This window comes from Takifugu flavidus, chromosome 11, assembly GCF_003711565.1.
Source record: "Takifugu flavidus isolate HTHZ2018 chromosome 11, ASM371156v2, whole genome shotgun sequence".
NCBI lineage: Eukaryota > Metazoa > Chordata > Actinopteri > Tetraodontiformes > Tetraodontidae > Takifugu > Takifugu flavidus.
The window spans coordinates 12,138,112-12,165,765 of NC_079530.1; the positions used below are offsets into that span (position 1 = coordinate 12,138,112).

The window sequence follows — 27,654 nt, forward strand, 5'->3', positions numbered from 1 at the left end:
ACCAGCATTTTGAGGAAAATGCATTTAATTCAAAGACCAACTCAGCAGTCTTACGTTGTATCGAAGACCGACGTGGTCCACACACACTCTTTATTTCTGAGTGATGTAGATCACATGAATGGTGGTTATCAAATACAGCAGGTTACTGATGATTCCTGCTAAAACAAAATAATACAAAACACACAAAAAAACCGCCCAAAGACCGTTTGTAACAAGTACAAATGATGCATTTCACAGGCTTCATCACAGCTCAAAGATTAAAGATTTGCCGGCCTCGGGTTGTTTTTACACACGTGAAGAGTAAACGCAGAACATTTAATTTGCTGGAGGTGACGAATCAGTGACGAAGCAGCTCATCACACTTTCAAGTGTGTTTGTGAGGAGAAACCGGTGCTCTGTGGGGAAAAAATACTGTAGATACGCTTTGTTGCTCTGACAATTAGTCAAGCATTAATGACGACAAGTGCAATTAGCCATGCTAAAATAATAAATAATTGGCAGATATCATCGTGGTAGATGTGGTAGCATTTACATTAATTACACATGCAGCCTTGATGAGCTGCAAAGCAGAACAAACTGTGCGTGCTATTAACATTTGTCTTGTTCCTACCACTAATCCGACTACGATATCCTTCTCATTAGACAGTCTGCTTGGAGTCATTAAAGTCATTTATAATAACAGAGTCATGAAGGCTTAAAAGAGACTGAGTGAGCAAAGGATGTTCAGGTAGATAATATAGCTGTGTTTATAAATAAAGGCTGCACATTTGCATTCCCGGGTGTGTTTTTTCCTTCAGTTTTCCTGCAAAAGATCTCATATTTGAGCAGAAATGGCTGCAAATATGTGCAGGAAAACCCAGGATGTTGCCAGCTGTCTCTGAAGGACTTGGGGAGTCGTCACAGTTCCTCTCTCTCTTCTTCGCTGCAGACACATGCTGCCCTCTGGCTGTTCATGTAGGACCTGCAGCCGAGGGTCCCCACTGTGTTGTGGAGCGCATCAGCCGCTGAGGAACACGCTGAGAAAAGGAAGAGAAGAGGGCACGTGAGGGGGCTCTGGGGGCCAGATGTTTTCTCAACCACTGTGTCTACAGCTACACCTTTATTACAACTTTATACACTCAGCTGGTGTTTAGTATTTGATGACAGCAACACATTTTGGGTAAAATTTGGATGACTTAAAGGAAAATAGCTCCTGCTATTTTCCTTTAAGCTTCTTATTCTCAGGAGGTTTAACATCCTCACCCCTCAAGGACAAATCCTGGAAAGTTTTTAAATTCTTGAATTTGTTTATTGAGTGCAGAACCTCGGTGAGATTTACGGGTTTAACTGGGAACAGGTTAAAGACTGGACTTAAAGACCACAGCCTCTAGTTAACCTGTATGTCTGAGATGGCAACTAGGGTTAGGGTTAGGGTTAGGGTTAGGGTTTGGGTTAGGGTTAGGGTTAGGGTTATGCTAATCAATGGTGCACCACGTGGCGGTTACCTGAAAGGTAACCTGAAGGGTATTTCAGGGAAGACAACACGATCTGGAGTATTCCAGCAGCATAGCTGAGAGTCTGGGTGCTAAACTAACCTCTGAGCAAGTTCAAACTACAAAAGTTTCACTTTTAGAATGACAGGAGTCAAAATGGGAGCAACAGAGTGAACATGATCCATGTTAGGAGCGCGTTGCTGCCATCTAATGCTAGCATTGTTCTCCTGAACAGTTTCCCACTTTAAATATTGTTTTTTTCTGCTTGCAGGCTGGTTTCTCAACCAAAGGGTAAAGGCCAGAATATCAGAACCCACCTTTGACCTCTGAAGCAAAGCCCAAACTCTTATTGATGTCTTTGCAGATGCTGCCGAGGCACAGGCGGAACTCTGAGTCACAGTCGTTCTTGTTTGTCCCGCAGGTTCCGTAGCACACGTCCAGCTCGTTGCAGCACTGTGTCATGGCAGGGATCCCCAGGTCCAGCTGCCGGGTTGAGGGAGCGGTTTAGCTCGTTTAGCTCGTTTAGCTCGTTTAGCTCTCTGAACTATGTACACAACCAGTTTACCTGGAATCCCATGATGGAGGAGCCGCAGCCATCTGGCTCTGAGGACTGGTAGCCAGGCCGGGGCTGAGGAAGCTCTCCTGGGGGGTAGGAATGAAAATTTAGCTAACTTTGCCCAGTAACTAGACATCATGTGCTATTAATTAACATATCCAGAGTACACCTCTGTTCTCGAGTGCAGGTTCACAGATAAGATGCTGCCGTCAGACTGAAAACATACCGATTGTATAACCGTAGATATTCCTGGGCTGATAACAGTCGTTACAATCAACACAGTATCATTTAATCAATAACCAACAAACTGACCCCTGCAAGCATTGCAAGTTTGACTCTTCCTGCCACCCTGGACTTGATTCAAGAGAATGGCTCTTACCGTGTCTGCAGCGGTACTGACACACACCGTTCTGCCCCCCTGCCAGCTCCACCAGCGAGTCAAAGTATCCATGGACAGCCTGGAAACGTTTCCTAATTGAACCGAGGCTCCATCCACTCTCATCCTCTGCCAGGGGTCTGCTGGGAGACTTTGTCTGGCCCGGTCCGATGCCGTTCCCCTCCGTCACAGGAGATGGTTGTTTTGAAGCTGCAGCTTCAGCAGTCACAGCCTGCAGCATAGATGCATCTCCAGAAGGTCTGTCCTCGTCTGTCCCTGCACCATCTGCCGCAGGGAGATCCTCTCCAGCTTCCCCTGCTGTGGAGTTATCCACACCGTGGGTGTCAGCGGGTGGGTCGCTACCGAGTTCTGGGTCCAGAGCTGCTTCTGGTGCAGAGGCGTCTTCGGAGGCAGCTGCGATGTCAACAACAGGGACAGCCTGTTCCATTTGTACAGTTTGGTAGCTGACTAAAGTTGCACACATCCCCACAGACATGCAGAGAAGGAGCAGGAGAACAGTCCGAAGCAACATCCTGTTGAAATGGTGACAAAGCCTGGTAGAAGCTCTGCACAGGCCAGGTGGGCTCAACGGGTCGAGAAAGGTGTTAACAATGATGGCCAAAAACAAGCTCTTCCACTCTGTACCGGCCACACAGCAGACTTTGACCTGTGACGGCGTTCTAGCAGACAGCAAAGCACTCTCTTGTTCTGGGAGGCAAAGGTCACCCCCGTGTAGCCATTTAAAGGAACCTTAGACATTTCTTCTCCTATGGAAGGGGTCCTTTCCTCACAGTTCTTATGCACAAAACTATCATTACAATTTTTATAAATGGAACATCACATGGTGCCTAAGCCTGCAGGAAAAGCTCGCTTCCGTCTGACACTTGACACACCCAGAATTGCCATTTCAACTCTGTGACCTTTATGTAGACACCATAGTTTTCACTGGGAGTTGACGAAGGTCAAACACTAATATATCAGAGAGGAATACGTTCAGAGAATCGGGTTTTTTAATTCGCGTATCTCTGGCGCCCCCTTGTGTGTCAAAGAGCACTTACATGACCGTGTTGTGTTGTGTTTAGTTTTTAGTTTGTGTCTCTTTTTAAGAACAAACACCGAGTTATGGATCATCTAGAGTATATGGCGACGTTAGCTTACATTTTCCTTAATTTAGTCGTTCTGTGTACGTGAATATTTGTCTTTAAAAAATAAAAAATAATCAGAATTTCAGAATAGTACCATATGTCTGACCAGTGTGTAATTCCCCTTGTTTAATTCATACCTAAAATGTTTTGATTGCATTATGTGTTGCTCTACACTTATATACTCACTCTCACATAACAGGACACACATTTATGTCATCTAATGAGGATTGCTCCTACAGGGACAAGGGGTCAAACTCTCCGGCCTTGTTGGTGTTCTGGACAGGGTGATTTGTGGCAATCGGGCTCGTTATCTCTTTCTGGGAGACACTAATGCAGCCATAGATGCTTAAAAAAAATTACAATGGTCATGAGGATAAAGAATGAGAATAATTCTCATGATTATTCAAGCTAAATGCACAACATTATCACCAGTTTATGTGAAGCTCTGGACACCAGCTTCTCCTGAAAATCCTCCTCCAGCTGTTGGATTTCTTCCCACATGCTCATCATCTGAACCCTCTTGGGCTGGATGGATGCCAGCAGCAGGAACTGCGCCTGAATGCATGTACTTCTACACGTGGTCTTACTATACATTAAATGGAGCCCTCCTCCAGACTTGTGACAACTAGAACTTTCTGCAACTCATGTTGAACTCTTGGATGAAAAAACCTCCAACAAACAACAACCACGGACCACTTTAGCTACATCGAAAGCCTGGTGTACAGATATATTCTCCATGCTTTCGTGTGGAAACGGCGCCTGCAGTACCGCCTATTCTCCTCTAGAGCTCCCCTGACCTCCAGCTCCAGCCTGCAAACTCCTTTCCCAGCATCTTCTAATTCCATTTCCTTCGCTTCATCCAGGCAGCAGCGAATCCTCGGGCAGCTAACATGAAGGCAGCGGCAGACATGTAAAGATTTAGAACACACATTTTTAACACAAAGCTTTCCGTGTGCCTAAAGGTATGTTCAGTCACAGACATTCTCAGAAAGGTTCAAGTATTTCTAAATGGAATAACTGAATAAATAAATCGTTCTTTTATTTTTATGAATGCAGTATGAACACTGTGTTTTTCCATGCTGGGTGGAAACGACTGGGAAAACATCATGTGGTTGATATACGAACCATAATCTGTCTGAATGCACAGCAAGACAGTGGTTTGTGGAATTAAACAGGCTCCACATAGGTTTAAATTGGCTGTGAAAATTATTGTTGAATAAAAATGCCATTTTTATGAATGAAGACGACTCCAACCGACGCCCTCTGGTGACCTCCTCAATGGCACCTCATAACCAGGTTGCAGTGCGTGCTCTAATTCTGCCGCCTACACCAGAGACCCACTCTCCCGACTCTAATACGTCTGACGGCACATGCTAAAAATGTGCTAGTTGGTACAGAGGAAATGGAAAAAAAAACCTTAATTTCCCTCAGGATGCGTCCAAATACTGGAGAGCCTTCACATACATCATCAAAGACGTCACTGAACACCACAAGGTGGTCTCTGCTCGGCCAGCTTCGTGCTGACAGCTTCTGCCTTCTCATGAGAATAACACGCACACACACGCACACACACGCACACACACGCACACACACACGCTCAAACACAGTAAAGAAATAAGACATACACAAGGATCTGTGCATGTATGTCAAATAGAAGATTTAGTGAGTCTGAAAAAGGAAAATGTGTGTCAACTTTTGTGCCCCTGGGAAGACAGTTGTGGTTGCCCAGTTTATGAACAATCATTATAATATAAAATGTTTTTGGGAGGAATATTAATAGCAGTAACAGCAGGTACTTTGTTTAATCTGTTATATGCTGCTGCTGCCATTTAAAAACATCATATGTGTCAAACTGTTGCAAATTGCCATATTTCTTCAAATAAAAATTATACTGCACTGATGGCGTGAACAGAAATTTGATAACATCAAATAAAACTGGACAAAGGCTCAATTTGTACCATTTTTAATTTTTTTAGTGACGGTCTTTTATATCACTGTTGCTTTATTTTGTCTAAGTTTACTGGTTTTGTCTGCACGTTTCTTTGTGTGTGATGTTATAAAAATCTCTCAAAAACAGATTTTAGCCTAAAACAGAGGGGCTTTTAATGGAACAAATACATTTTCGCCTCTCGAACATCTGAAATCATCTGTAGGTTCCTCTCACACAGAGGTCGTGGTGGACGTGAACTTTCCAGTCAAACTACAGCTTCAGGCTCAGGTTTCTTCATGTTGTTTCCTTTCAGATGAAGACTTAAATTTCTGTTCCGCCTTGGCTGACCAGCAAAACTTTTAGGCTTTTTCTGATCTGGGATCAGAGCAGAGCTCAGATATGAACTTTTATTTCTTCATTTCATCTGTTGTAGCTCAGATAAATCGAGCACCATCCTCCTGATGTGAGACACTCTCCCCCCAGTGGGACTATTTCATAGACGAATATCGGTCTTAAACACCAGATTATGTGGATTATTGGTCATAAAATAACTGAAATTAAATAATACCTCACAAGTTAGTGCAGCCAAAAAAAGACCCTCCACATTCAGTGGCTAACCGAACTTTTATCTGATATCACATAAACGAGTGCCTTTTCTGTCGCCAAGGAGACCGATTTGAAAAGAGCTGCGCTGCGTTCATGGCTTCCGTAAATTTCAAAGATTTAATTCGACTTTTCAGTCCCTTGCCTAACTACACTAAACGTTGTAGCTACTTTATAGTGGTAAAAATATGCAATATAAATGGTGGTTATTGGATCTGTTCCTACAATTACATTTGGCATCATTTTCTTTTCTTTTAATATTAATAACAGGCCAAATTTATAAGATTTCCCTCCCGTCAGGTCAGCCCACAAAAGGACACTTTCAGCTATATTCCATCATATCAGAGCTGCAGAAAGACCAACGTAATATTGGTCATTTAGATTTTTTTTAAAAAGAGTCCAGATTCAACATTTGCCCCAAAGTTTTTCTTACATACAGACTAAAAATATACCTTTCTTTTTTTTCTTAAATCTGCAAATTCACTATTAAAAATAACCTAAACGTAGCAGAAAAGCAGACAGTGTTGAGAAAAAGCTGCCGGCGTGACTGGAGCTGGTTCCTTCATTTAAGGAACTCGCCATTGCATCAGTTTCAACTAGGCAGTAAAAGATGTGCTGCTGCTCCTCTAAATGTTTCACACAGTGAAGACACAAAATACGGATGGATCAGACGGACACATTTCAGGTATTTAATAAAAGTCATTTGGGCTACTGCTCTTACATTTACTGCTGAGACATTCTGCAATTATTCTGGGTAACAGTAACATGTCTAGACCATTTTGTTTATCGTGTTGACTTTGTACAAAACAAAAAGGCCATAATTATTATTCTTTGTATAAAAAATATAAGTTAATTTAAATTTAACTCTAATTAAGAAAATAACAATAGTAATAATAGCAATAATAATAATCAATAATGATAAAGATAAGCTAAACATAGTGCAGACAATGGGATATAACTGGTGCCGAAAAGTAGAAGGAACAGTGCAGTGTTATGGACTTAACCATATTCTCAGGTGGGACTGAGGGAAACACACAAACACACGCACGCACAATCAGAAAGTGCACAACTGCCATTCAGTTTAGCACCATCAGAGCATACCTGTCAGTCTGTACAAACTAACTCCTAGATTGTACACAGTATACACCTACTAGCGTACGCACAAAATTATATATCGACTCAATTTAGGTGCATGCTAATTGTTGCTCTTGGTTGAAGCTTACTGGAAGCGATTCGGCAAAGATGGAGCGCATCATGAAAAACTCCCTCCAATCGACGCATTCATCAAGAAATGTACATTCACACCGTTGGGGGCCTCAGTACCAGTCGCACCAACGTTAAGGAACAGGTTGAGCAGATATTTCAGTCTTGGAAGGACACTGTCCACTGGAATGATAGAGTCAGACAAAACTGCTGTCAGCTGGAAGAACTTGGGATGTCAACTGGAGCCCTGGCCCTCCCCACGTGTGAAGGGGGTCGTTTCTATTCTCTCTGACACTGCGCTGACAGACGATGCTTTAGTGTAACTGCTTTGACAGTAGGAGCCGATGGAGCCGCCCACTTCCTGCCGCTCACGCCGACAGGACGTGCTGCGTTCAAAGTCACTAACTACAAATCTGACCCTGGTTGGAGGCCAACATAAAAACATTATAGGTTAGGACCAAAGCCTCTTTTAGCCTTTCATAATTCATTTCCCCATAAAAATGGCGTGAATATGAAATGGCACAACTCCGACAGCTAACAGGATGGTGTATTTAGGAAGAAAAAGGTTCCTGTGGCACTGAAAAAAAACCACATTCTCCATCAGTTGCCGGGGCAGTTTTTGGCAAACATCCTCATTTCACTTGTGTTTTATTCATGGAAATAAAAAAAAAGATCACTAATTAATGAAGAGCGGCCAGATTGCGGTGTATAATAATTTATGATGTGAACGTGGCAGGAAAATTGGTCATGAAGGGGGAAGTGCGCGCCGCCATGGCTCGGTAGCTAATGTGAAGCAAATGCTTTGTGCGTCCCGTCTTGTGAGCTTGCTGCTCAGATCCTGTTGGTCTGAGGAGAGTCGTTGTACTGTGCAGCAGCTCCCTAAATGGCAGGAGCAGCCAGGGGTAGTGCTGTGGGGTCCACTTCATTAAGAAACATTATGACTCGCTTGTGACTGCGTTAACAAGTATCGACCTTATCTAACTCCTCTCATCACAGTTCGTCCGCGTTTACAGAATATGCTGAGGGGGATTTCAGTCATCTCCACCTAGAATAGGCTGCATGTCTTTATTCAAGTACTGCAAAGGATTTTCGCTCGTAAAAGTAATTAAAAAGAAAACCCAAAACATTCGGGAATCCACCTCCTCGGTAAGGTGGCATTACACCATACATCTGCTCTACAACATTCCTTCTGTCTCTGGAAATACCTCTGAAGTAGTGTGTGTACGATACCACAGAAGGCAAACAGTACCATTTCCAAAAAAAAACAAAAAAAAAAGCCTGAACCAACAAATTTCTGATATTCTAACCTGCAACGGGTTCAGAGTAAGGCCTCTGCTCATACAAGACCACAAAGAATGCACTCACATAAAAAAATAAAACATAAAAAAAGACCAAAGTCCATTCCACTAAATGAATTCTCAAGCTGTGTGGATGCAGGGTGATGGGTGTAAGTCCTCCCCGTTGACAGTCCATTCGTCTCTGGGGTTGGTGAAACCATCAGTGTCGACACCTCCGTCACCCAATGAGGTAACTGAGTTTTCAGTCAGGTCGCTTTCAGCTGATCTGTATCCCGGCAACGCGGGATGTGGGTTCGACCCCCTACAGAGCACGAGGTCCGTGGCAGGATGCAGGTTTATTCCTTTGGCGTGCCAGCAACGACTTTGGTAGTCAGTTGTCCACCTTGACGGGGCCCGAATCATACGGCGGACTGGTCACGACGTCCTCCACCTCCCCGCACGCTATCTTCTCCCACATGGACAGATTCTCCCTGCAAAAGGAAAACAGCCCCAACTGATTCCAGCTCACCGCTGAGTTGCTAATGCAAACATTTCCGGAAGAACGCAGCGCGGCGTTGGAGACCAGCCCAATGTTTCTTCTTCGTCAGGAGGCCGACCGCCGTCCTGACTGTTCAGTCGCCACGGCTGTCCTACGACTGCTGCCATCCTGTTCAACTGGCCGGCGTGATGCATTCCACACGCCTGCGTCAAATCCCACAACAAGCAGCTGGTCCGGGGGGGGGGGGTCTGGGCCCGCTGCCCACCCGGAGCCAAGTGCCGACGCACATCTCGGGCTCAAACGTTACAACGCGCTCACTTTGTATTCCCTGCAGTTCGACGTCACACAATTCTTTAGGAAAAGAAAACAGCAGAGCCCCCCCCCCCGGGGTGCCGCCAGCTGCGCGTGGCGCCCGACAAGCGGTGGATTCCTGGATGCTCAGCGGTCGTCATCGTCACCTACGGCGCGACTGTTTCCTGCTACTTCATTAAAAAGATCTTCAACCCATTTTTAGTTGAAGCTGGATACTCACTTGCAGGCTTTTAGAAGCGGATTGGACGGTGGGAAAAGCTTGGATAGTGTCGTGTAGCATGGAATCGCAACAGAATTGTAGAAACCCACCTAAAGATCAAAGCAGAATCCGTGATGTGAGGTCAGCTCTATGGCGAATGAGATTAATATATTCAGGGGGCCTTGGAGACTATTATCAAGACCACAATTTACTTTGTTGGAAACAGTAGCAACAGTTTTGCCTGAAAAAATTGATATTCAGAAATAGCGTCGCTAATAAGAGTGATGGCTCAAAAGGCTATAAATTCCAGTGCTGATCTTACTTGGCCTTGGGGAACCTCGTCTTTCTTGTCTCGGTCCATCATTGGGATTGGCTGCAGCCCAATCTTCTTCATCTCATCTCCCTGTGAAGGATTGGAATAAAACAATACTGTACCCTTCCATTTTTGCACCCTAACCTCCTGGCAACTAGGGGCAGTATGTTGTGCCTCATATGTAGATCAGCTCTGAGGGGCGATCTTTAAAAGCACATGTGTGTAATTTTTCTTAAATTCTCACAGTACCTCAGCCCAGAACTCAGCATAGATGTCGTTGGCTGTGAGTCGTGTAATTTGCCATTTCTTGGTAACTGAACACAGGTCACATGCTGTCATCATGAGACCAATCACACGATCCCTGTAGGAGAGCAAAGCCTCATTTTAGCCACAAGCAGAAGCTGTGCTTTTAATGTGTGCCGCCTCCACTTTTCTCAAGGTAATGCTGCGTGACCCGCTCTGCTCCTAAACCCGACCCCTCCGCCAGGGCCCCTCGTCATGGCCTGACCTGTGCGAGTAGTTGTTCAGGTCCAGCGCCTCCGAGGACAGCAACTCCGTCAGCTGCTGGTGGTTGTTGAAGTACAGGGCCAGGTCCGTGGCGATGATGGCCTTCCGGATGATCTCCAGCACCTGCTCATACTCGCTGGAATTTAGGTTGGAGAAAATATTGTGCCCTTCCAGCTATGAGAAACAAAGAGATCAATAAAAAAGCAAAAGCTCCACTTATGAGGCGTTCAGCTCAGCTAGACTACAGAAGGTTGCAATGTCACGTCCACGTCAGGGGAAAAGGTGCTGGGTTATTGCATTAAAAACAAGGCTGGAAAATTAATTTGACGTGTTATCGGTGTTAATATGAGCGGTGAATTTGTTAGTGCGTTACTGGCGTGTTTCGCTCACCTGTGCTCTCCGTTTAAAACGATGACCTAACCAACAATCCTGACAGGGGTGATCTGACCGGTCTCTCCCCACTGAATCATCAATCAAGCCCCTTTGATATCTATGATTCCTAAACAGTCTGAACCGTGGAGCCAATATTAAAAAGAAAATGGGCAGACACTTCTCCTTTTAAATCCTAGAGATTAAACTGTAGGTGATAAAATGAATTTCTATGTGTGTGCGTGTGGGGGGGGGGGAGTGGGGGGGAAAGCTAGTAAACAAATAAATAACGTAACTGTTCCACACCGGAGCTCTACCTGTAGGATTGAGACAGTCTGGGAAAAGTGGTGCTGCTCCATGGTGGAGGTGGAGTACAGAGCAGCCAGCGGATGGTCGAACTTCTGCAGGTATGTGTTGCTGTACCCCCGGTGGTCCAGATCATGGCACAGACAGGCAATTAACAGACCTTTCTTCTGTAAAGCACAACATTACAGAGCAGCCTCACATGCTTATCTGGCATTAAGAGCTACTTTGGTTCTTTTCTTTACGCACAACAAACAGTCAAACCTCTAGCTCTGTGAACATCCCAGAGGTTTTCTGCAGGATTGCGTACATACAGTGTGCCACCGTCACTGCGTGCTTCCAGTTGTGGTAGGGCACGCGGCGGTAGTTCTTCCGTACGGACATGGTGAAACGACACAACTTCTCCAACTCAAAGCTTCACAGAGACAGACAGGAGGTCAGATAAGAGTTGATCCTGCGCTGGGATGAAGGTTTGATGAGAGGTGCCGTGGCCTCGAGACACCTTACCTGCTCTTTCCACAGGAGTTATGAACCATATAAATAAAGACAGCAGGCCAGATCTCCTCAAAAGGATTAATGTCAAAGTGGAACCTGGAGGAGGGAGGACAGGTTTAAATCAGAAGGTGCCGCGCACAGGCACACCTCGCTGGGGTCTGGACTCTGGTGGATGAAGAAATCATCATTTAAGAGGTGAAGGGGCATCTTATGAGGCATCTCTAGCAAGTCCAGATGCTCTTAAAAGTCGCCCTTCCATCTCAACCCTCACTATAATCCAGTTTGTTGTGCTGGTATCAGTGTTTCAAGTTTTAACGTGGTCCGATGCTCACTTAAATTTTGGCCAGCCGTGAACAGGGAGACGGTGGGATTAAACCCAGGACTAATCCACGTTAGGCTCGATCGGTGCTGTTTGGTATTCTGTTGACTCTTGTAAACAGGAGGGAGTTTCATCGGGATGTCAGCGTATCAGTTTTGACACGGCGCTCAGGCCAGGAGCAATGTGAATGGCGGCCAGCGGGGAACCGGGGAGAAGGAACGACACGGAGCAACTGGCCTCATCGCCGATGAGCCTAACAAGGACTCGAGCTTCCTCAGCATGCTGCTCGTCAAAGGCCACTCACATTTCAATCTCTTTATAAATGGGTGCAGGGAGGTTGAGCTGGGTAAGCGTCTTCCATTCTTCGGACGTGCAGATGCTGTGGTAGGACAGCTTCTCCATCGTCACTCTGTAAATGCATTCAGATTGCCGGATCCTGTGGTACATCTGCAGAAACACCAGGGAAATGGAGTCAGCCGAGCAGTACAGCAATTATTCTCTGAACGCTGATGTCACTCTATAATAGGTACAATTTCTGTGAAATTGGTGTTATTCTAGGAGGTTTAGGCAAAGTTCAGTGTATTTGTGTCCCCTTTTCTGGTTTTTGTGTCCTCATTCATCTCAGACAAGCTGTAATACAGGTACACATGCATAACTTACAGCTAAATAGAATAACACCGACTGGCTTAAAATATTAAGATTCCCCATCAATTTTAAAAACCGACACGGTGACGTAGCTCCTGCGTAAGTTTGTCGCACGAGATGATGGTGAGTCAGGCCCCACAGAGAGGAGAGGCTCTGAATGACAGGCCACACAATACACACTTCCTTAGCTAGCACGGAAAGCGCGCGTGTTCCATTTAAGGGATAATAAGCACTGTCAGATAATTAGCCTGCAGTCATATTTTTGGAGAAAGGCACAATTTCAACAGATGCTTACAGCACTGTCTTTCCTGGCCTTAGAGGAAGGGTGAAACAGGCAAACAGGAAAAGCAGCAGCAGCCTGGTAACTGCTGAAACAAGCCTTCCGGCTATAAGCATGAATTTAGGACGAGGATGAGGCCACTACGTCAAGTGTGTAGTTCTCTGAAAACAAGCCAATCAGGAACGAGTGTTCAAGGCCATAACGTGTTATGTAATCCTCACATCACCTACGCTGCAAAAGATATAGAGCGGGCTAGCATGCACGGACAAATTCAAACAGACACACACACACACACACAAACACACACACACACAAAGAGCAAGAGCTGCTCCTGTTATGTTAGACTGATAGGAAGACAAACCGGAGCAATTAATGATTTTTATGGCTGACTGGTTTTCACTCACATTTGCACAGTGTAAGGCCAGAGCACAAAAGACAGCAAACATTTTAAAGTTGTTCTCGTCTGTTTTAGTGAAGGCACATCCGCTTAGCTTGTTCACCATCTGCACCACACCTATAACAGTCCCCCTGCTCACGATGGGCATGCACAGGATGTTCCGCGTGGTGTAGCCAGTTTTGAGGTCCACCTCTCTGGAGGAAAAGAGAAAACACCAAATATTAAATCATTACATTTAAAGGATGGCGCTCTTTGGAAAGAATATTAATGGTGATATTGGATAATTGCAGTATGCTTTACCGGTTGAACCGTGGGTCTGCATAGGCATCTGGGATATTTAAGACTTCCCCTGTCCGAGCCACCTGTCCCGCTATTCCTTTCTCGATCGAAAACCTAGAGGGGGAGGGGTGAGGAGGGGACAGGGGTTAGGGTAGGGTACTACTGAGTGGATAAGGTCACCTTATCCTTGCCCATGTGCCATCACATGTGAGGAAAATGAAAAACAAAAATCTGTTTAAATTCTGAACACACTTTTTACAGACAAGACCAAAACACCTTTATCATTAACAAACACCAACCTAAGGGGATAATGTTGTAAAATCAGAAACGCGGTGTCAAAAGTAACCCTTGTAGATGATGTAAGTGCGCTGGTTAGAAAGTAAAAGGCAAATTATTGACCAAAGGGGGAAAACTGTTACCTAATTTCTTTGGTTTTCTTAAAGACAGGCCTGCCTTCGTTCTCCTCCCCAATATCAAACAGGTCAGAGTACAGTTCTTTGTTGTTGTGATCTACCTGGAAGAGTGCGCACCTGTCGGCATTCACCAGGTTTTTTGCATATATCTGCAACACAAGACCGGCGGAAGCAGTTAGGACAGAATTAGAATGAAGGTTTCTGCACTGTAGCTGTGAATGGGGTTTAATGACCTTCAAATAAAACGATAAGAGCAAACAGGTCTTTCTAGTTCATGTGAAATTGAGGACTTGAATGGCCTGACATGAAGCTGCAGTCACAAGGCAACGAAACACATACAGAGAAAGAGAGAGAGAGACGAGAGGCTTCTCAGAAGAAAGTGATGGTTGACTCACTTTGGATTTGCAAAGCGGAACGAACATCTTAAGTTGGACTGACAAAATGTTCAGTCCGTCGAATTGTTCTTATTCTCATCTTTACACACACAACGAAGCACATGGGAGCGACACCAGGAAGTGCAGCCTTGAAGACAATGTGAATGAACACAGACTTGCAGAAATCACACTCACCATAATGTGTTCAAGTAGAGAATCTATTGCCACAATGTTATCAAAGTATGTTCTGTGCGAAAAGAAGAAATGGCGCATTCAGATGTTTGACAAATGGGGAGATCTGGAGACGATCACATTCAAGACACAAGTGCTGAGTTGCCTAAAAATGCAAAAAAATTCCTTAACCCATTAATGTTTGTAATAGTGGACACGGACTCACTGTAGAGCTACACATAAAATAACATGATGCGCACACTTTCTTAAACCTCAACTGAGTCTGGCTTACTTTGAAACATCTAGTAGGAAGTCATTGAGCTCGGTCTGTTTCGCAAGGCCTCGGCACACCTGAGAACAAACACACGCAGAAAACGTCACCAGAAAAGTTGCCCTCAGACACATTTGTGTGTTCTGTAAAGGAATCGACCCGACATCTAAACACGCATCCCTGAGTTTCATGAACAACAGGGTGTTTTGATGGAGCAGCTAATCCTGCCGTGTCTCACAGCTCGCCGAGGCTCAGCGGTCCACTGTGGCCGGCGCTGCAGTGGGAAGGCACCTCTGAGGTGTAATCTGTTCATATAAAAACAGCACTGGGTCGTAATGACGTCTTTGGGGAGCTGTTTGTTGGATGTATGGCTTAGTTGATTGGACTGGGTCCACTGACAACCCAGTTCCTGTACACAGTGGATTTTCCCCATTGAAAACACTAGTGCAGAACCAGAACAAACAAAGTCACTCAGGACAGGAAGGTTTCACTTCAGCTCTTTAGCAAAGTGTTACACAGTGTTACACTGTACAAAGTGTCCGAGGCTGAACTCGAAGGAGTTCACTCACCTGTACTTGATGAATAGCAACCGATGCCCATGCTAAATTAGCTGTTGCAACCTGGGGAGGGACAAAAAAAGCCATTTAAGGTTCCCCATTCTGCTTCCTAACACATCTGTTTTTCATTTTTATCTCTTTTGCATGAGACGGACACTTGCAAAGAACTTGCTAAATAAAACATCATCCCGGTGATGGTTAACTGAAACAACAGGAGCGTGACGGACGGGAGATTCAAACGCAGCGAAACCATAAATACGAACGCACGCTGACGAGCGTTTCAAGAGCGTGACGAGTTTAACAAACGAGGGGCTCAAAAGGTTAATACAACATTTTATTCGACATGGTGGTCCCATTCATCATTTACTGACGAGTTTCTTTAAAAGATGCAGCTGCAGGCCCCAATATGCAGGAAGTTAGACGCTCCGCACCGATATCTCTGAAAGAACCAGCACAAGTGGACCTCGGCCTTACGGCCGTTGGTGTTTTGGGTTCGGGTCAGACTGACCTCCTGGTGACTGAGGTTAAAGGGCTCCTTGCCCCGGTGCCGGTGCAGCTCCAGGACGGCGATGATGTCCCCAATGGCAGTGAGGATGGGTAGGCACAGGACAGAGTGAACGTGGATCCCTGAGTCCTGCCCTGTGCCGTCGGGGAAGCGCTCGTCCTGCAGCACATGAATCTTTCGTTAATTCACCTTTGCAGACGCTGAAGACAGGGGAAATATGTTTGGATATATATATTATCAGCTCATTTTGGTGCTTTTTGAGGATTTAAATTAAACTGCCTGCAGAGAATAGCAACATATTCCTGTTTTTTATAGCTTGATGGCGGTGGGGGCAGTGAAACAACTACCAACTGTTCATACGGCTCCTTTGATTGGTGCATCGCCTCTTGTGAGACTACAGCCTTACCCCGGCAATGTCTTCTACGAGGAGGGTTCTGCGAGTCTTGGCAACATGAGCGGCAATGGTTGTCCCAAATGCGATGGGACCGGAGGGGATGAGGCTCGGGGGGCCATCCTTGGCCCCCGTTGGAGTGAACAAACACAAGCTCTATTGAAATGCACGTGTGAGAGAAATGCAAATGGAGACACAAGAAGTCAAACGCAAGCCTTTAACTGCACGGGTGCGTGCAAAGCGGTCGGTAAATAGCATCCGTGCTTACATTGTTGCTTTCTCCCAGGAAGTAAAGTGCAAAGCTGTCTGCTTTAGTTGCTGCAGGAAGAACAGATACAGCAGGTGGAATATTAAATACAGCCAAACGGGTCCGTTAAAGTAGATCCTGTCTGTGACACTTTCTGCTGGACTGCTCACAACCACAGAGCAGGTGAAAATATTTTGTCCAGTTCAAATCTTTTAAGAGTGTCCTACATAACAATGAGGACACTTTGACCATAGATGGGCTCTTACTGCCATCCAGTTCATCTCATTCCCAGTCTGCCTTTCCAGTCCCATTTCACACTGATAAATGGGTCATGTACAATGTGACCAGGCAGAGAGCGATGAGTCGGCTGATCAGGGATATTAACTTATTAGCTAATTAATAGTTAATGGACTTTCTTCTGTTTTATTATCGCATAAATGACGAGTGAAGTGTGGAGCCGTGTTCTCTTTAGGAGTTTGGGGGTTTGCAGGATATCTGATTACTCTCAGCTTCCCATAGGTGTAAATAGGGATGGCAGTATAACTGGAAATTGATCTGGGGCGTCTGTCTTTTCCAAATTTGTACAGGGATGAACATCAGCAGTGATAGATAATGGATGGCTTCAATGCCGTGTAATCAGTTTAACATTGATCGATCCTTTTATAACATCCACAGACATACTGTTCATCATCCTGCAGTGCTGTTCACAGAAAACAGCAAATAAACAGAACAAACACTGGAACGGCAGGAGAGCGTTGGTGCTTTCCTCTATTTCAATCACGTGGCTGGTTACAATCTGATATTACTATTTAATATTTCACTCCTTCATTAGATGTTAATGGGGCAACCTGAGAGGGAACAATTCTGAGTATTCCAGAGAATCTCACTCCCTTCAGAGAGCTCTGCACATTCAGTCCGACCCTTTGTCCAGTGGCTGAACAAAGCTCCACAGACATCTCCAGTCACATTAGATTCTGGATGCGATGAGCGTGACTCGAGCTGTCCACTTTTACCTGTTTTGATGATGTTACATAGCTCATAGAGCAGCAGTTTGTTGTCTCCTCCAGTGTCCAGCCGCTGCTCCATGTAGCTGTTTAGTTCATACACCACACCCTGCATATTTGTGTCCTGGTACTGCTGGACAAAAGACACACATGGCATAAATTGCCGCTCCACAGCTTGTGCGAAAACAGCCGTCGACTAAATGACCATTCACAACTTTCAAGGTGCTCTTCAACACCCTGAAACTGGATTTCACTGACATATTCTGGCCCTGGGATGCCCTGCTAGTACTGAGAGGATGCCACCGCAGCCCCGCAGCTTTGATCGGAAGCCGTGCGAACTGCGCAGTTCAGCCTGGGCTTAAAAGTGCGGTTACGTAAGAGGCAGACCTCCTGCCATGTACGAGGCCTGAGAGCCGTCTATTTCTGCGCCTGCAGAGAGGGTGAGGAAAGGACGACGGAGAGAGCGGCTCACTTGAAATCCTTCCCCCATGGGACGCCTTCTATCCTCCCACATCCTGTTTGCGGACATATAGATGACGCAGTGAGGTGTCGACTGACCTTTGTTTGCTGTTTTTATTTTCTTCATGTGTGTGTGTGAGACGGGAGGCCGCCGGTGTTCCTTTAGGCCCAATCATATGGCAATGACAAAAGTATGAGCATCAAGAACTTAGGTGGCCCGCAGGGGAATCAGCCCTACGACACGTTTCCTGTCTCACGTGGAACACGCAGCAATCCTAATTTCTCTTCCTTCATTTCTGATAATAACTCGAACCTTACTGAGCACAAGCAACGCCCAAGGCACAAAGAGTGTATGAAGAGAGTGATAGTGTTCATCAAACATCACGGTTCTGTAGAAATGAACAACAATCCGATACAGAGCATTTATTATAGTGTTTATTCTAGTACAATAAAGAAAATCCAGTAATTAAGTTTGGAATAAGGGTGAAAATTAAACAATATCTTACCCTGCTGACTTCTTTTGCTGACGCATCATCTATAAAAGGGAAAATAAAGTCAAATTAAATACTAAAGGATCACTAATAATTGTTAAGAAATTGATCATCATGATATTGATGCTAAATAAATCAAATCAGTAATAAATAGGATATCCAAACCTTTAAACATTTTAATCCGTCTTTCCACACTGGCCAATGTCCTCGCAGTAATAGCAAATCATACAGTTGAATAAGACTGGGGATAAACGCAAATCCACAAACTGCAGACTCATTTATCTTCACCCACAATTCCCAAAAATCCTAGAAATGACTAAACGCTTCTTTGACATCAACAAGCTCTCACTCATGAAATCCTTGGTATTTTGTAACAATAGGCCTAAAAATCAAGTTGAGAGTGTTTATCACAGAGAGGTTCATAGAGGTTGTGACAGATGACAAACTTTGCTGGACATCGGACATCAGTCAAGGTTAAAGTTATCAAACCCCTTCCACTATCATACCAATTAAACATGGATTACAACAATGTACTTTGCACATTTTTATACTTCTGAACAACTGACTGCATATAAAAACAACTGACAGTTGCTAAAGATGAACGAAGGCTTGTTACGTCCTGGGTTCCTCCTAAATAAAATGACTAAAATGATTCCCACACAAGAGAAGGATGGTGTGAGAAAAAAAGTGTTTTCAGGTACCAATTTCCTCAGTTCACAATGTAATTAAGAAATGGCAGCTAACATGAAGAGTGGAGATGAAAATAAGGCCTAACAAATATACCCCCATTAGACTGCAGAAGACCTCCAGGATGATTTATTAGGCTCTAACAACTGTTCAGCAACACCTGACAAATATGGCCTCCATAGAGTCATCCGAGCAAAGCCTCTCCTGTCACCCCAACACAACAAATCTGCATTAGAAATGAGCAAAAGAACATCTAGGCAAGCCTGACACATAGGAGGAACTCTAATGGGAGCGTGTCGTCTCTTACTGTTGGACATCATTTCATCTTCCACTTGCTTAACTGGTCAAATTGGCAGAATTTTTGCCCAGACGTGCCCAAACATTCGCATGTGATGGTATTGGTATAGAGAGAAACACAACAGCAGCTGAGTCTGAGGAAGCAGAACAGCCAAGTGTAGAGATTAGAAGAGGTTGAAGGAGCCTGACAGATCCCCCCCGACGTCGTCACTGAATAAATTATGTGCTTCTTAGAGGTGTTTGTAATTTTGAAATATTTTACCCAGGTGAATAAATTCCTGCTTTTAAATTTCCTGGAAATGTTGCGAGACAAGAGGCTGCACACATACTAAAATAAAGAAGAAAGACAACATCGTAAAATCCCATCACAACCTTAGTTTAGATAGGATGTCAGCAAAATGGTGTAACCTGGTCCTAAAATAGTGACTGTATTCTTAACCCCGTGAAGGAGCTCAAGATGAAAGCCACAAAATCAAATATTAGAAAATTAGATGTGTTTCCATGTGGAGATTAAAGAACAGGATGAGAATTCGAAGATTTTATATAAAACGTTGTGTGTTTCAGGCAAATCGATGAAACCTTTTTATTTGATTGCAAAATTAGATCATAAATTGATATAAATCTGTATCATTTCTTAGAAATTCAATGAGCAGCAATTTATAAAAATACTGAAAAGAAGATCCAAAAAGGGGTAAGTAAACAAACAAACAAACGTCCTCACAACAGTAGTTGTCCTGGACTGATCAGCAGATCATCACAGGACTTTCAAAAAAAGGCCAACAGGCTGATAAAAAGAGACATTTCCTTTAAAATAGAATTAATAAAGATATTGATCTAACTCCACAAGAGTGGAAGGTTGTGGCCTTTGGTAACGGACGGACGGACGGACGGACAGACAGACACACACACACACACACACACACACACACACTCAAGAATGTGATAATAATGGAAGCTGCAGCCAATCCCGACACGTTGGACTCGTTTCTGTGAGGTGAAATGATCACCGCTGACACTGATGGAGCCGTCCTTTATCACACTTGCGTCAACAAGCCCACGAGCGCAGCGCCGGCCCTGATCCCGCTGGAGCATTTGTGATCAGATCGAGCCGTGCACGGCAGGAGATTTTGGAGACATCCACCGAAACGCTGACTCAGGCCGCTTCCCTTTCGAAACTGGCTTCTTGGTGCACACAAAGACAGGAGGAATAAATATCAGCCGGCTAACGGCGTCCGCTGCTTTAAACATTCCTTCGCTACGCTCTGATTTTCCTAACTTAGCCATGAGAGCTATTTTAGAGTGAACCCCTGGCCGGGCATGACGTCAATCAGAGAAGCGAGAGCTGCACTTCAACGACTTCAAACCACTTTGAAAAAAAGTGAAAATATACAGAGATTCGCTTCCCGTGAGGACCTCGTGAGGCCACTGTTCTGACGTGAACCCTCAGATTTATAAGTGTAGCTTGGAACGCTACATAGGGAACTACTGGATTTGCCGAGATCCCCTGCAGAAAGAGAGGCGTGCATGTGTTTGGCCTCTCTGGTTCAGGTCATAACTTTGCTTTTCCGCCAGCTGATCAGCTTCCGCCAGTCAAAGCACATCCTCAAAAGATGGTGATGTAAACACAGAAACTGACAGCGTATAAAAAAAGTAGATGAGGTTGAATTATTTCCCAACCTGATGTCAGAGAATGCTGAAAATGATAATGTACTCCAGATGTACCAGATCTACTGGTGCACCAAAAAATTAAGCTCCACGCTCAACTTGCTGTTCTTAAATAGTGCACTTCTTCCCCTAAAATAGGCCCAGTTTGTGGAAATAACTAAGACGGTGGTGTTGTCAGCGTATATAAATTCATAAAAATAGGACGAGGATACAGGAATTAGTTCATTTACCAAGTAAGTGATACTGAACATCCCCTGTTACTAATATTTCAGTCCTCTCTAACTCTTCCTGTTCAGACAGTGTAGCCTTGTGGGAGTCATTACTGAAACCAGATCCTCAAAAGGGGAGAATTTCTGAATGTCTCACATGAAATCTTCTATTTTGTATGTTTAGCTGGGCTCCTGTTTCCATGAAATGGCTCGTATGGATATCTTATAGACAGAACGTGGGTGCCGTTGGTAACAGCAATATCTTTGTTCCATCAGGTATGATGTCTGGGGATTAATCAGATACCCAGGAGATAGAAAGAGAGAGAGAGGGAGACAGAGAAGCTAGCGCTACAGAAGGACGACAGGAAATACTGAATGTGTTTTATCATCATACATCATTACCCATCAGCCATCAGCATCCGCCGGCCCTTTTTCAGGGAGCGGGCAGCACAGGCAACGGCAAACACAACTGTCTAACATCTGAAGCTGGCGAGCTAATCGACCCTTTTCGTCTGACTTTCGTCGTGGCTACGTATGAACTCTCCGTGAACTGGTCTTAGCAGCCGATCTCACTGTGGGACTGGAGCTATTCAAATGCTGGATAAGCAGCGGCAGCCCGAGAAAGCGTCAGGAAGCTTTAGACATTTCTGCACATACAGATGATTATTTCATGATGTTATATTCTGAGGTTTTCAGATTAGCCCCCTGTGTTAGCATTTTTCATCTTAAGAGGAAAAAAAACATTCTTGCAAACCACACAAAGCAAACAGAGCGCCGTTAAAATAAATGTAACTGTGTGACGTCAGACATGACGAACGCGCTCTGGTCTGGGTGTTAAATTTGATCCTGCAGTAGTTCCAACACCCCAGAAGCAGAATGAGAAGCTTTTCACACCACACAAATTATTTGCACATATTGATTTCATGCTGTATAACGAAAGCGAGTGCGTAAGTGTGGAGTGCTTGTTCAGCACACACACACACACACACACACACACACCTCTATTTTTACGGGGCCTTGATCTGGATTTATTGTTCATTCAGATTTACCCCCAACCTTGACCCTTACTCTAAATACATAACTCATCTCTTCAACCTGAATTTTATTATTTAACTTGAAGAATTTCAGTCCTTCAAAGACAACTGGACAAGTGGAATCCTTAATTTGGCCCCTCTTCCCTCTTCCCCCCACCAAACACACACACACACACACACAAAGAGCAAGAATTTCTACAACAAAATAGTCCCTAAACATATATCTGGCCTCAGTCCAAAGGTGTCCTACGAGGTAAAAAGTAACGGCCGTGACACTGGATTATTTGTCGGCAGCTTTATTGGCCAGTGGCCTCACTCGACATCCCGCCAGCGGTGACTCGGCGGCCGGTGTTTTGACAGGTCCTGCACCATCCTGCTCCATGAAGGATGTGCTGTTTGCCTCCATTTACGTTTGTACAGATTGATTAAACAAAGAGATGCTATCTGAACAATATTCAGAGGGTCTGGAGAGACCTTTGTGCGCTTTTAAATATAAATATTTGCCAATTCTAAATATCTTAGACTTTCCGTTCATCCCGTGTTCAGCGAGATCCCATGAAAAGGGCCCCTCCCTGTTCCTAATGTGGAAAGCCCTGCAGGTGACACAGTCCTCTCATCACAGTACGGTGGTGTGAGGTTTTGCTGCACAAGTAATTCTTTGTCTGTTCGCTACCAAAACCTGTTGGGGGAACTGAATCAGCTGCTTAAGGGGACGACTCTCCACTGCCAAAGCTCATAGACAAAGTGATTCTCTCAGATTTTTTAATATTTGCGTGAGAACAGTGAAAGATGTATGTTAGCTAATATCTGCTTACATATTAGACAGAAACGTCAGTGAAGATGTTTGGCTAGCTAGCTGGTTCGACGCTCCTAACATTATTACACCGAGGCGAAGCAGATTTAAACCAAACGGTAGCTGGTAGAACTCAAACACATGTGCCAGATCCTGCTGTTTCAAACGATAGATAGAAAAAAATAGGTATAATTTGCCACAGAATTGGAAATAACTATCTTTTAGCCACATACAAATAATGCTGCAGAACATACCTCAAATTTCATGATGTCATAAATACAACAAATAGTTTTACATTTGCATCTATCTATCTATCTATCTATCTATCTATCTATCTATCTATCTATCTATCTATCTATCTATCTATCTATCTATCTATCTATCTATCTATCTATCTATCTATCTATCTATCTATCTATCTATCTATCTATCTATCTATCTATCTATCTATCCATCCATCCATCCATCCATCCATCCATCCATCCATCCATCCATCCATCCATGCATCATCCATCCATCCATCCATCCATCCATCCATCCATCCATCCATCCATCCATCCATCCATCCATCCATCCATCAGTATAAATGTGAATATTGAAGCACTAGAGGGGAAGAAAACCCCTCATGCAACGACACATTTGGCAGCAAGAAATAATTTTCTGGAACTAAAAGCTGCCTTGCAACCTTTCTGCAGACACACTCTCACAGACTCGTGAGTGTAGGTGCACAGAGAAACTGATTTATGCCGCCCATCACATGATAACTGAGAATAGGACTGGCTGCAGGGAACGCTTCCAGGAATCACTTATTTTATTGATGATCACATGATGACAGGTCCCACTGCTGTTCAGAACATAAGCTACAAGGATGCAAATATGCCACAAATTTAGCAGTTTACTGTGCAACATGAAGGAATTTATCCACCGGTCAATTCACTACAGACCGAATACTTACTGTATATAATAATATGAATAATACATGATTTAATATTTATCACTTCTTACATCATTGGATTAGAAAATGTGGGTAAACTATTATGAATACTGTGACTGATGTTGCACAATGACTCGAGCAAATTATTGTCTCTCCAATAAAGAGAACATCTAATTCATAATGACTGACATTTAAAAATGTTGCAACATGTTGCCTGAGAAACATACTTAACTGAGCTAAGATGGGAGAGAATTTTATAGTGAGGCCTAGTTTTATAAAAAAAATGACTGAACCTGATGAAAAGCGGTGTGTGTGTGTGTGTGTGTGGTGTGTGTGTGTGTGTGTGTGTGTGTTGTGTGTGTGTGTGTGTGTGTGTGTGTGTGTGTGTGTGGATAAATTTACTGTGTATTTTCAGAAAGCAGCATTTCAAAAAGGAAAAAGGTTTCAGGTATTCAGAAAAATGAACAAAACTAAACTGACCCTCCAAACACGATACATCTAAGGTGAAATCTAAAAACGAGGTTCCTTCTGAAATAAGTTAAATTGTTAAATAATTGCTGCAACGTTTTTACTGAAAAACTGCCATCAACCCAAGAGTTGGAGTTAATTGTTCTTTGGCAGCCAAATGCAGAGCTATGAATTAAAAGCTGAAGAAGAAGAAGAAAAAAGAAAAAACAAAGTCCACGTTGATTTATTTAAGTTTCATGACTCATGTGACAAGTGTGCAGCGATGGAATATTGTGAAGTGTGTGGAACTGTGTTTGGCTTCATCTGCTCTGGTCTGAGCGAAATTATTTCTGCCTGGCGCCAACAAAAATGATTAGAACGGTTCTTTCTTTGAGACGCACTCGCACGGATGCACGTGCACAATCAAACATAGGCTCATAATCAAGGCACCAACATTTCTGCACAGCACTAATGAAATCCACAGATCCTGTGAAAAAGCAGCGCCAAAATGTGACATATATATACTTTGCCAGCTTTCCCTTCTCACTCCAACCCCCCCCAAACCACCACCATCATCCCCACCCCTCCCCTGGGCCCCCTTCAGCCGGCCGCATGTCTCTGGAGGTCGCCTCTGACGTCAGCAGCTCGACTGGGCAGCGTGCCAGCGCTGTGGGCCCTTGATGGATGTGGCTGGTCTGAGAAACAATCCGCTGTGTGTGGAGCACACGGCACAGACTCGGGCCGTCCTGCTCAAACACATCAAATGACCCGTAAACAGCCAGCAGGCCTGCTCGCCTGTCTCTCACACACACCGACTAATAAACGACACACGTGAAGATGAGTGATTTGTGCTGCGACCGGCCCACGGAGGCGACCTCCGCCTCAGACCCGGCTCTTTTATGGGCTTTCTCACTCATTCACAGCCAAGTCAACGACTGACACGGCTGCAGATGTCTCGGAGAACTTTGATTTCTGGGGGAGTGTTCATAAATTGGACATCCACTGACAAATGTGCAACTTATTCGGATGAAGTTGAGGCTATGAAGGCAGCTGGCGTGCGCGTGCTGTGGGGGCGTGACGTGTCGGGCATACCTGCGGGGCCGCTGCTCGTCTTCTTTTTGAGCCATCTGTCCAACGTCTCCGTGCTCACGCTCTCCAACACAAAGTCATCCAGCATCTGCGGGTGCAGGGAGAGGTAGGCCTTCACTTTCTCATCTGTCAAACCTGAAGAACACAGGGGGGGAAGGGGGGGGGGATTCATTCACAGCTGCACTGAGTCAGAAATGTAAAGATGAATCTGGGTGGAGCAAATATAGAGAGCGCAGAGGGGAAACAGAATGGCACTAATGTCAAAGGTGCACAGTGTTCCCGGCCTTCACCTAAAACAAATGCAGACAAAAGGTCACCTCCTCCTCTCAGCACTCAGGTTCCAGCTACATCTGACATCCAGGCCAGCTCACTTATGTTTACTGTAAAGCCGTGTCTCCAGGGATAGGAGCCCCCAACAGAGGCAGCGGGATAAAGGAGGACACGATTGTGCTTAATAGGCAATTAGGTTCTTGAGAGCTCGCTAAGTGCTGCTGTTTACTGTCTTTGTTGTCAGGGAACAAAGCCATTTGCCAGACCATCGTTGGGGGAAAGTTGTTTTTAATACGCCCACTGGCGTCGGAGCGGCCGTCACGACGCGCTAGTAAAACATCACGTCACTCACGCAAATTGAGTGTGCCTCGGAAGCAGACTTGGAAGTGCCTAAACTCCGGAACGAGACGTCATCCCAGCGTTAGACTTTGAACTCAACCCACACATGAAACGCAATCAGCGCTGAGAAATGAGAAAACAAACACCGAACAGCTCACTTTACACTTTATGGTATGGCGCGCTGCATCCGTGCCTTTTATCACATACACAGACCCATCCTCTTCTAAAAGCCCCCCCGCCCCCTTACGCAGGTTTGGCTCAGCAGGAGCACCTTTGCAGAGCCCGCTCCAGCGCAGGACGCACAGCTGGAAGGCAGGTGTTCTGCTGTCAGACGCACAAACGTGCACTCACTATGAAAATATCGCTAAGTGGGGCGCCGGTCTGAAATCCTGCGTGATATCAGGGAACGGCTGCAGGCTTTGGGCAGCGGTGCTGAACGTGGTGGGTGGCAACAGTTTGCCCGTTGCACCAAACAGTATAAATCCAGATGCAACTGTAAATATGTAAAAATGCTGTAAATATACAGATCTGTGCTCAATATTCAATTTTAGTGTTTTTCTTTTTTAAAAAACAACCCATCTGTGGACTGTGGGTGCAGGAGATGCTGCAGTTTGAGGCTGTCCAGACACAAAACACAGATCTTAAGGAACGGACGGCCTCACGAGACTCCTGGCCGGCTCTGACGCACATCGGGAGAATACGGCTTATTAAATCATACAAAGTAAATGGAGGGGGTGGTGGTGAAGGAGCTGGGGGGGGGGGGGGGGGGGGGGGGGGGGGGGGGGGCACTGAGCAACACAGAGAAGAGTAAAAGCAGCAGCGCAGCAAAAGACCCTCACAAGTTTGTTCTATTTGCAATACAAAGACGGCACTGATGGGCAACACTACAAAGAGAGGAGGGAGAAAAAAAACAAGAGTGCTGTTTCAATCTATGAATGCAACTTTTGTGCTGGCGAGGCTCAAGTTAGCTATCATATGTGTGCACGTGAAGACAAAATAGTCAAATGTTCTATTTCAATGGGGCAAAAGCTGCAGTGATTAGATTCTGTGGTGATATGATGCCCCGGGCAAAACGCTCTGCTTAAGATTAGTCTGGGCTTTTTGTTGAAGACGGGAGGAATATTATGGGAGAAATATTATAGTTCATTTTGAGGTGTCAGAAAAGTGGAAAGTGTGAATAAAATCTAGCGCAGCGATTGGGTCCTTTAGTGCTGCGGATGTTTCATTTTTCTGAATATGATAACAGTTTATTCAACTGTCCAAATTCAAACTATCACAGCAGATCAAAACCACAAATGTTTAAAGGCCCTTTTTTATATTTTGTTGGTATAAAAGATTCACCATTTGGGACATTTCTGCTGCAAATATTCAGATTACTACAGATTTTAAGATTCAAGGAGGATCCTGTGATTTACTCATGAGATCAAGTGAGCAACGAACTTACATATTGGAAGTCATTTTACACATTTTCCCCTGAGTTTTAATAAATTTGACGGTTGTTTCCACGCCTATTTGCTTAAATACTGCC

The 27,654-nt window shown here is 44.6% G+C and overlaps 2 protein-coding genes across 7 annotated transcripts in view; both read right to left on the bottom strand.

The window, feature by feature from the left end:
- Positions 1-50: 50 nt before the first annotated feature.
- pla2g12b (phospholipase A2, group XIIB) lies at positions 51-3,068 on the bottom strand. Its single transcript, XM_057047144.1, has 4 exons — positions 2,408-3,068; positions 2,038-2,114; positions 1,790-1,955; positions 51-1,016 (listed from the first exon to the last, which is right to left on the bottom strand). Exons 1-4 carry the CDS (start codon positions 2,934-2,936, stop codon positions 898-900), a joined length of 891 nt encoding a protein of 296 aa, XP_056903124.1. The 5' UTR covers positions 2,937-3,068; the 3' UTR covers positions 51-897.
- Positions 3,069-6,757: 3,689 nt separating this feature from the next.
- pde10a (phosphodiesterase 10A) overlaps positions 6,758-27,654 on the bottom strand; it is a 42,043-nt gene continuing 21,146 nt past the window's right edge. For 2 of the 6 annotated variants that reach the window (XM_057047503.1, XM_057047506.1), the window contains 21 exons: positions 25,521-25,652; positions 18,378-18,406; positions 17,422-17,545; positions 16,430-16,479; positions 16,177-16,317; positions 15,774-15,929; positions 15,278-15,328; positions 14,730-14,788; positions 14,462-14,513; positions 13,899-14,041; positions 13,501-13,593; positions 13,208-13,394; positions 12,183-12,325; positions 11,572-11,655; positions 11,329-11,479; positions 11,079-11,234; positions 10,394-10,566; positions 10,135-10,246; positions 9,895-9,975; positions 9,594-9,682; positions 6,758-9,053 (listed from right to left, as the gene is read on the bottom strand). In XM_057047503.1, the coding sequence (XP_056903483.1) occupies positions 8,954-9,053; positions 9,594-9,682; positions 9,895-9,975; positions 10,135-10,246; positions 10,394-10,566; positions 11,079-11,234; positions 11,329-11,479; positions 11,572-11,655; positions 12,183-12,325; positions 13,208-13,394; positions 13,501-13,593; positions 13,899-14,041; positions 14,462-14,513; positions 14,730-14,788; positions 15,278-15,328; positions 15,774-15,929; positions 16,177-16,317; positions 16,430-16,479; positions 17,422-17,545; positions 18,378-18,406; positions 25,521-25,652 (2,306 nt within the window). In that variant the 3' untranslated portion in view covers positions 6,758-8,953. Of the gene's footprint in view, positions 9,054-9,593; positions 9,683-9,894; positions 9,976-10,134; positions 10,247-10,393; positions 10,567-11,077; positions 11,235-11,328; positions 11,480-11,571; positions 11,656-12,182; positions 12,326-13,207; positions 13,395-13,500; positions 13,594-13,898; positions 14,042-14,461; positions 14,514-14,729; positions 14,789-15,277; positions 15,329-15,773; positions 15,930-16,176; positions 16,318-16,429; positions 16,480-17,421; positions 17,546-18,377; positions 18,407-25,520; positions 25,653-25,807; positions 26,368-27,654 lie in introns of those variants that run through there. The other 4 variants (XM_057047504.1, XM_057047507.1, XM_057047508.1 and 1 more) reach the window with 3 other exon arrangements.

Bases quoted from the DNA above. Each gene is read 5' to 3' on its own strand.
- pla2g12b (XM_057047144.1), bottom strand. From the start codon at position 2,936: ATGTTGCTTCGGACTGTTCTCCTGCTCCTTCTCTGCATGTCTGTGGGG. The intron at 1,956-2,037 runs GTAAACTGGTTG...TCAACCCGGCAG, and splicing joins CCTCCATCATGGGATTCCAG to CTGGACCTGGGGATCCCTGC. The intron at 1,017-1,789 runs GTGGGTTCTGAT...TCCTTTTCTCAG, and splicing joins CTTTGCTTCAGAGGTCAAAG to CGTGTTCCTCAGCGGCTGAT.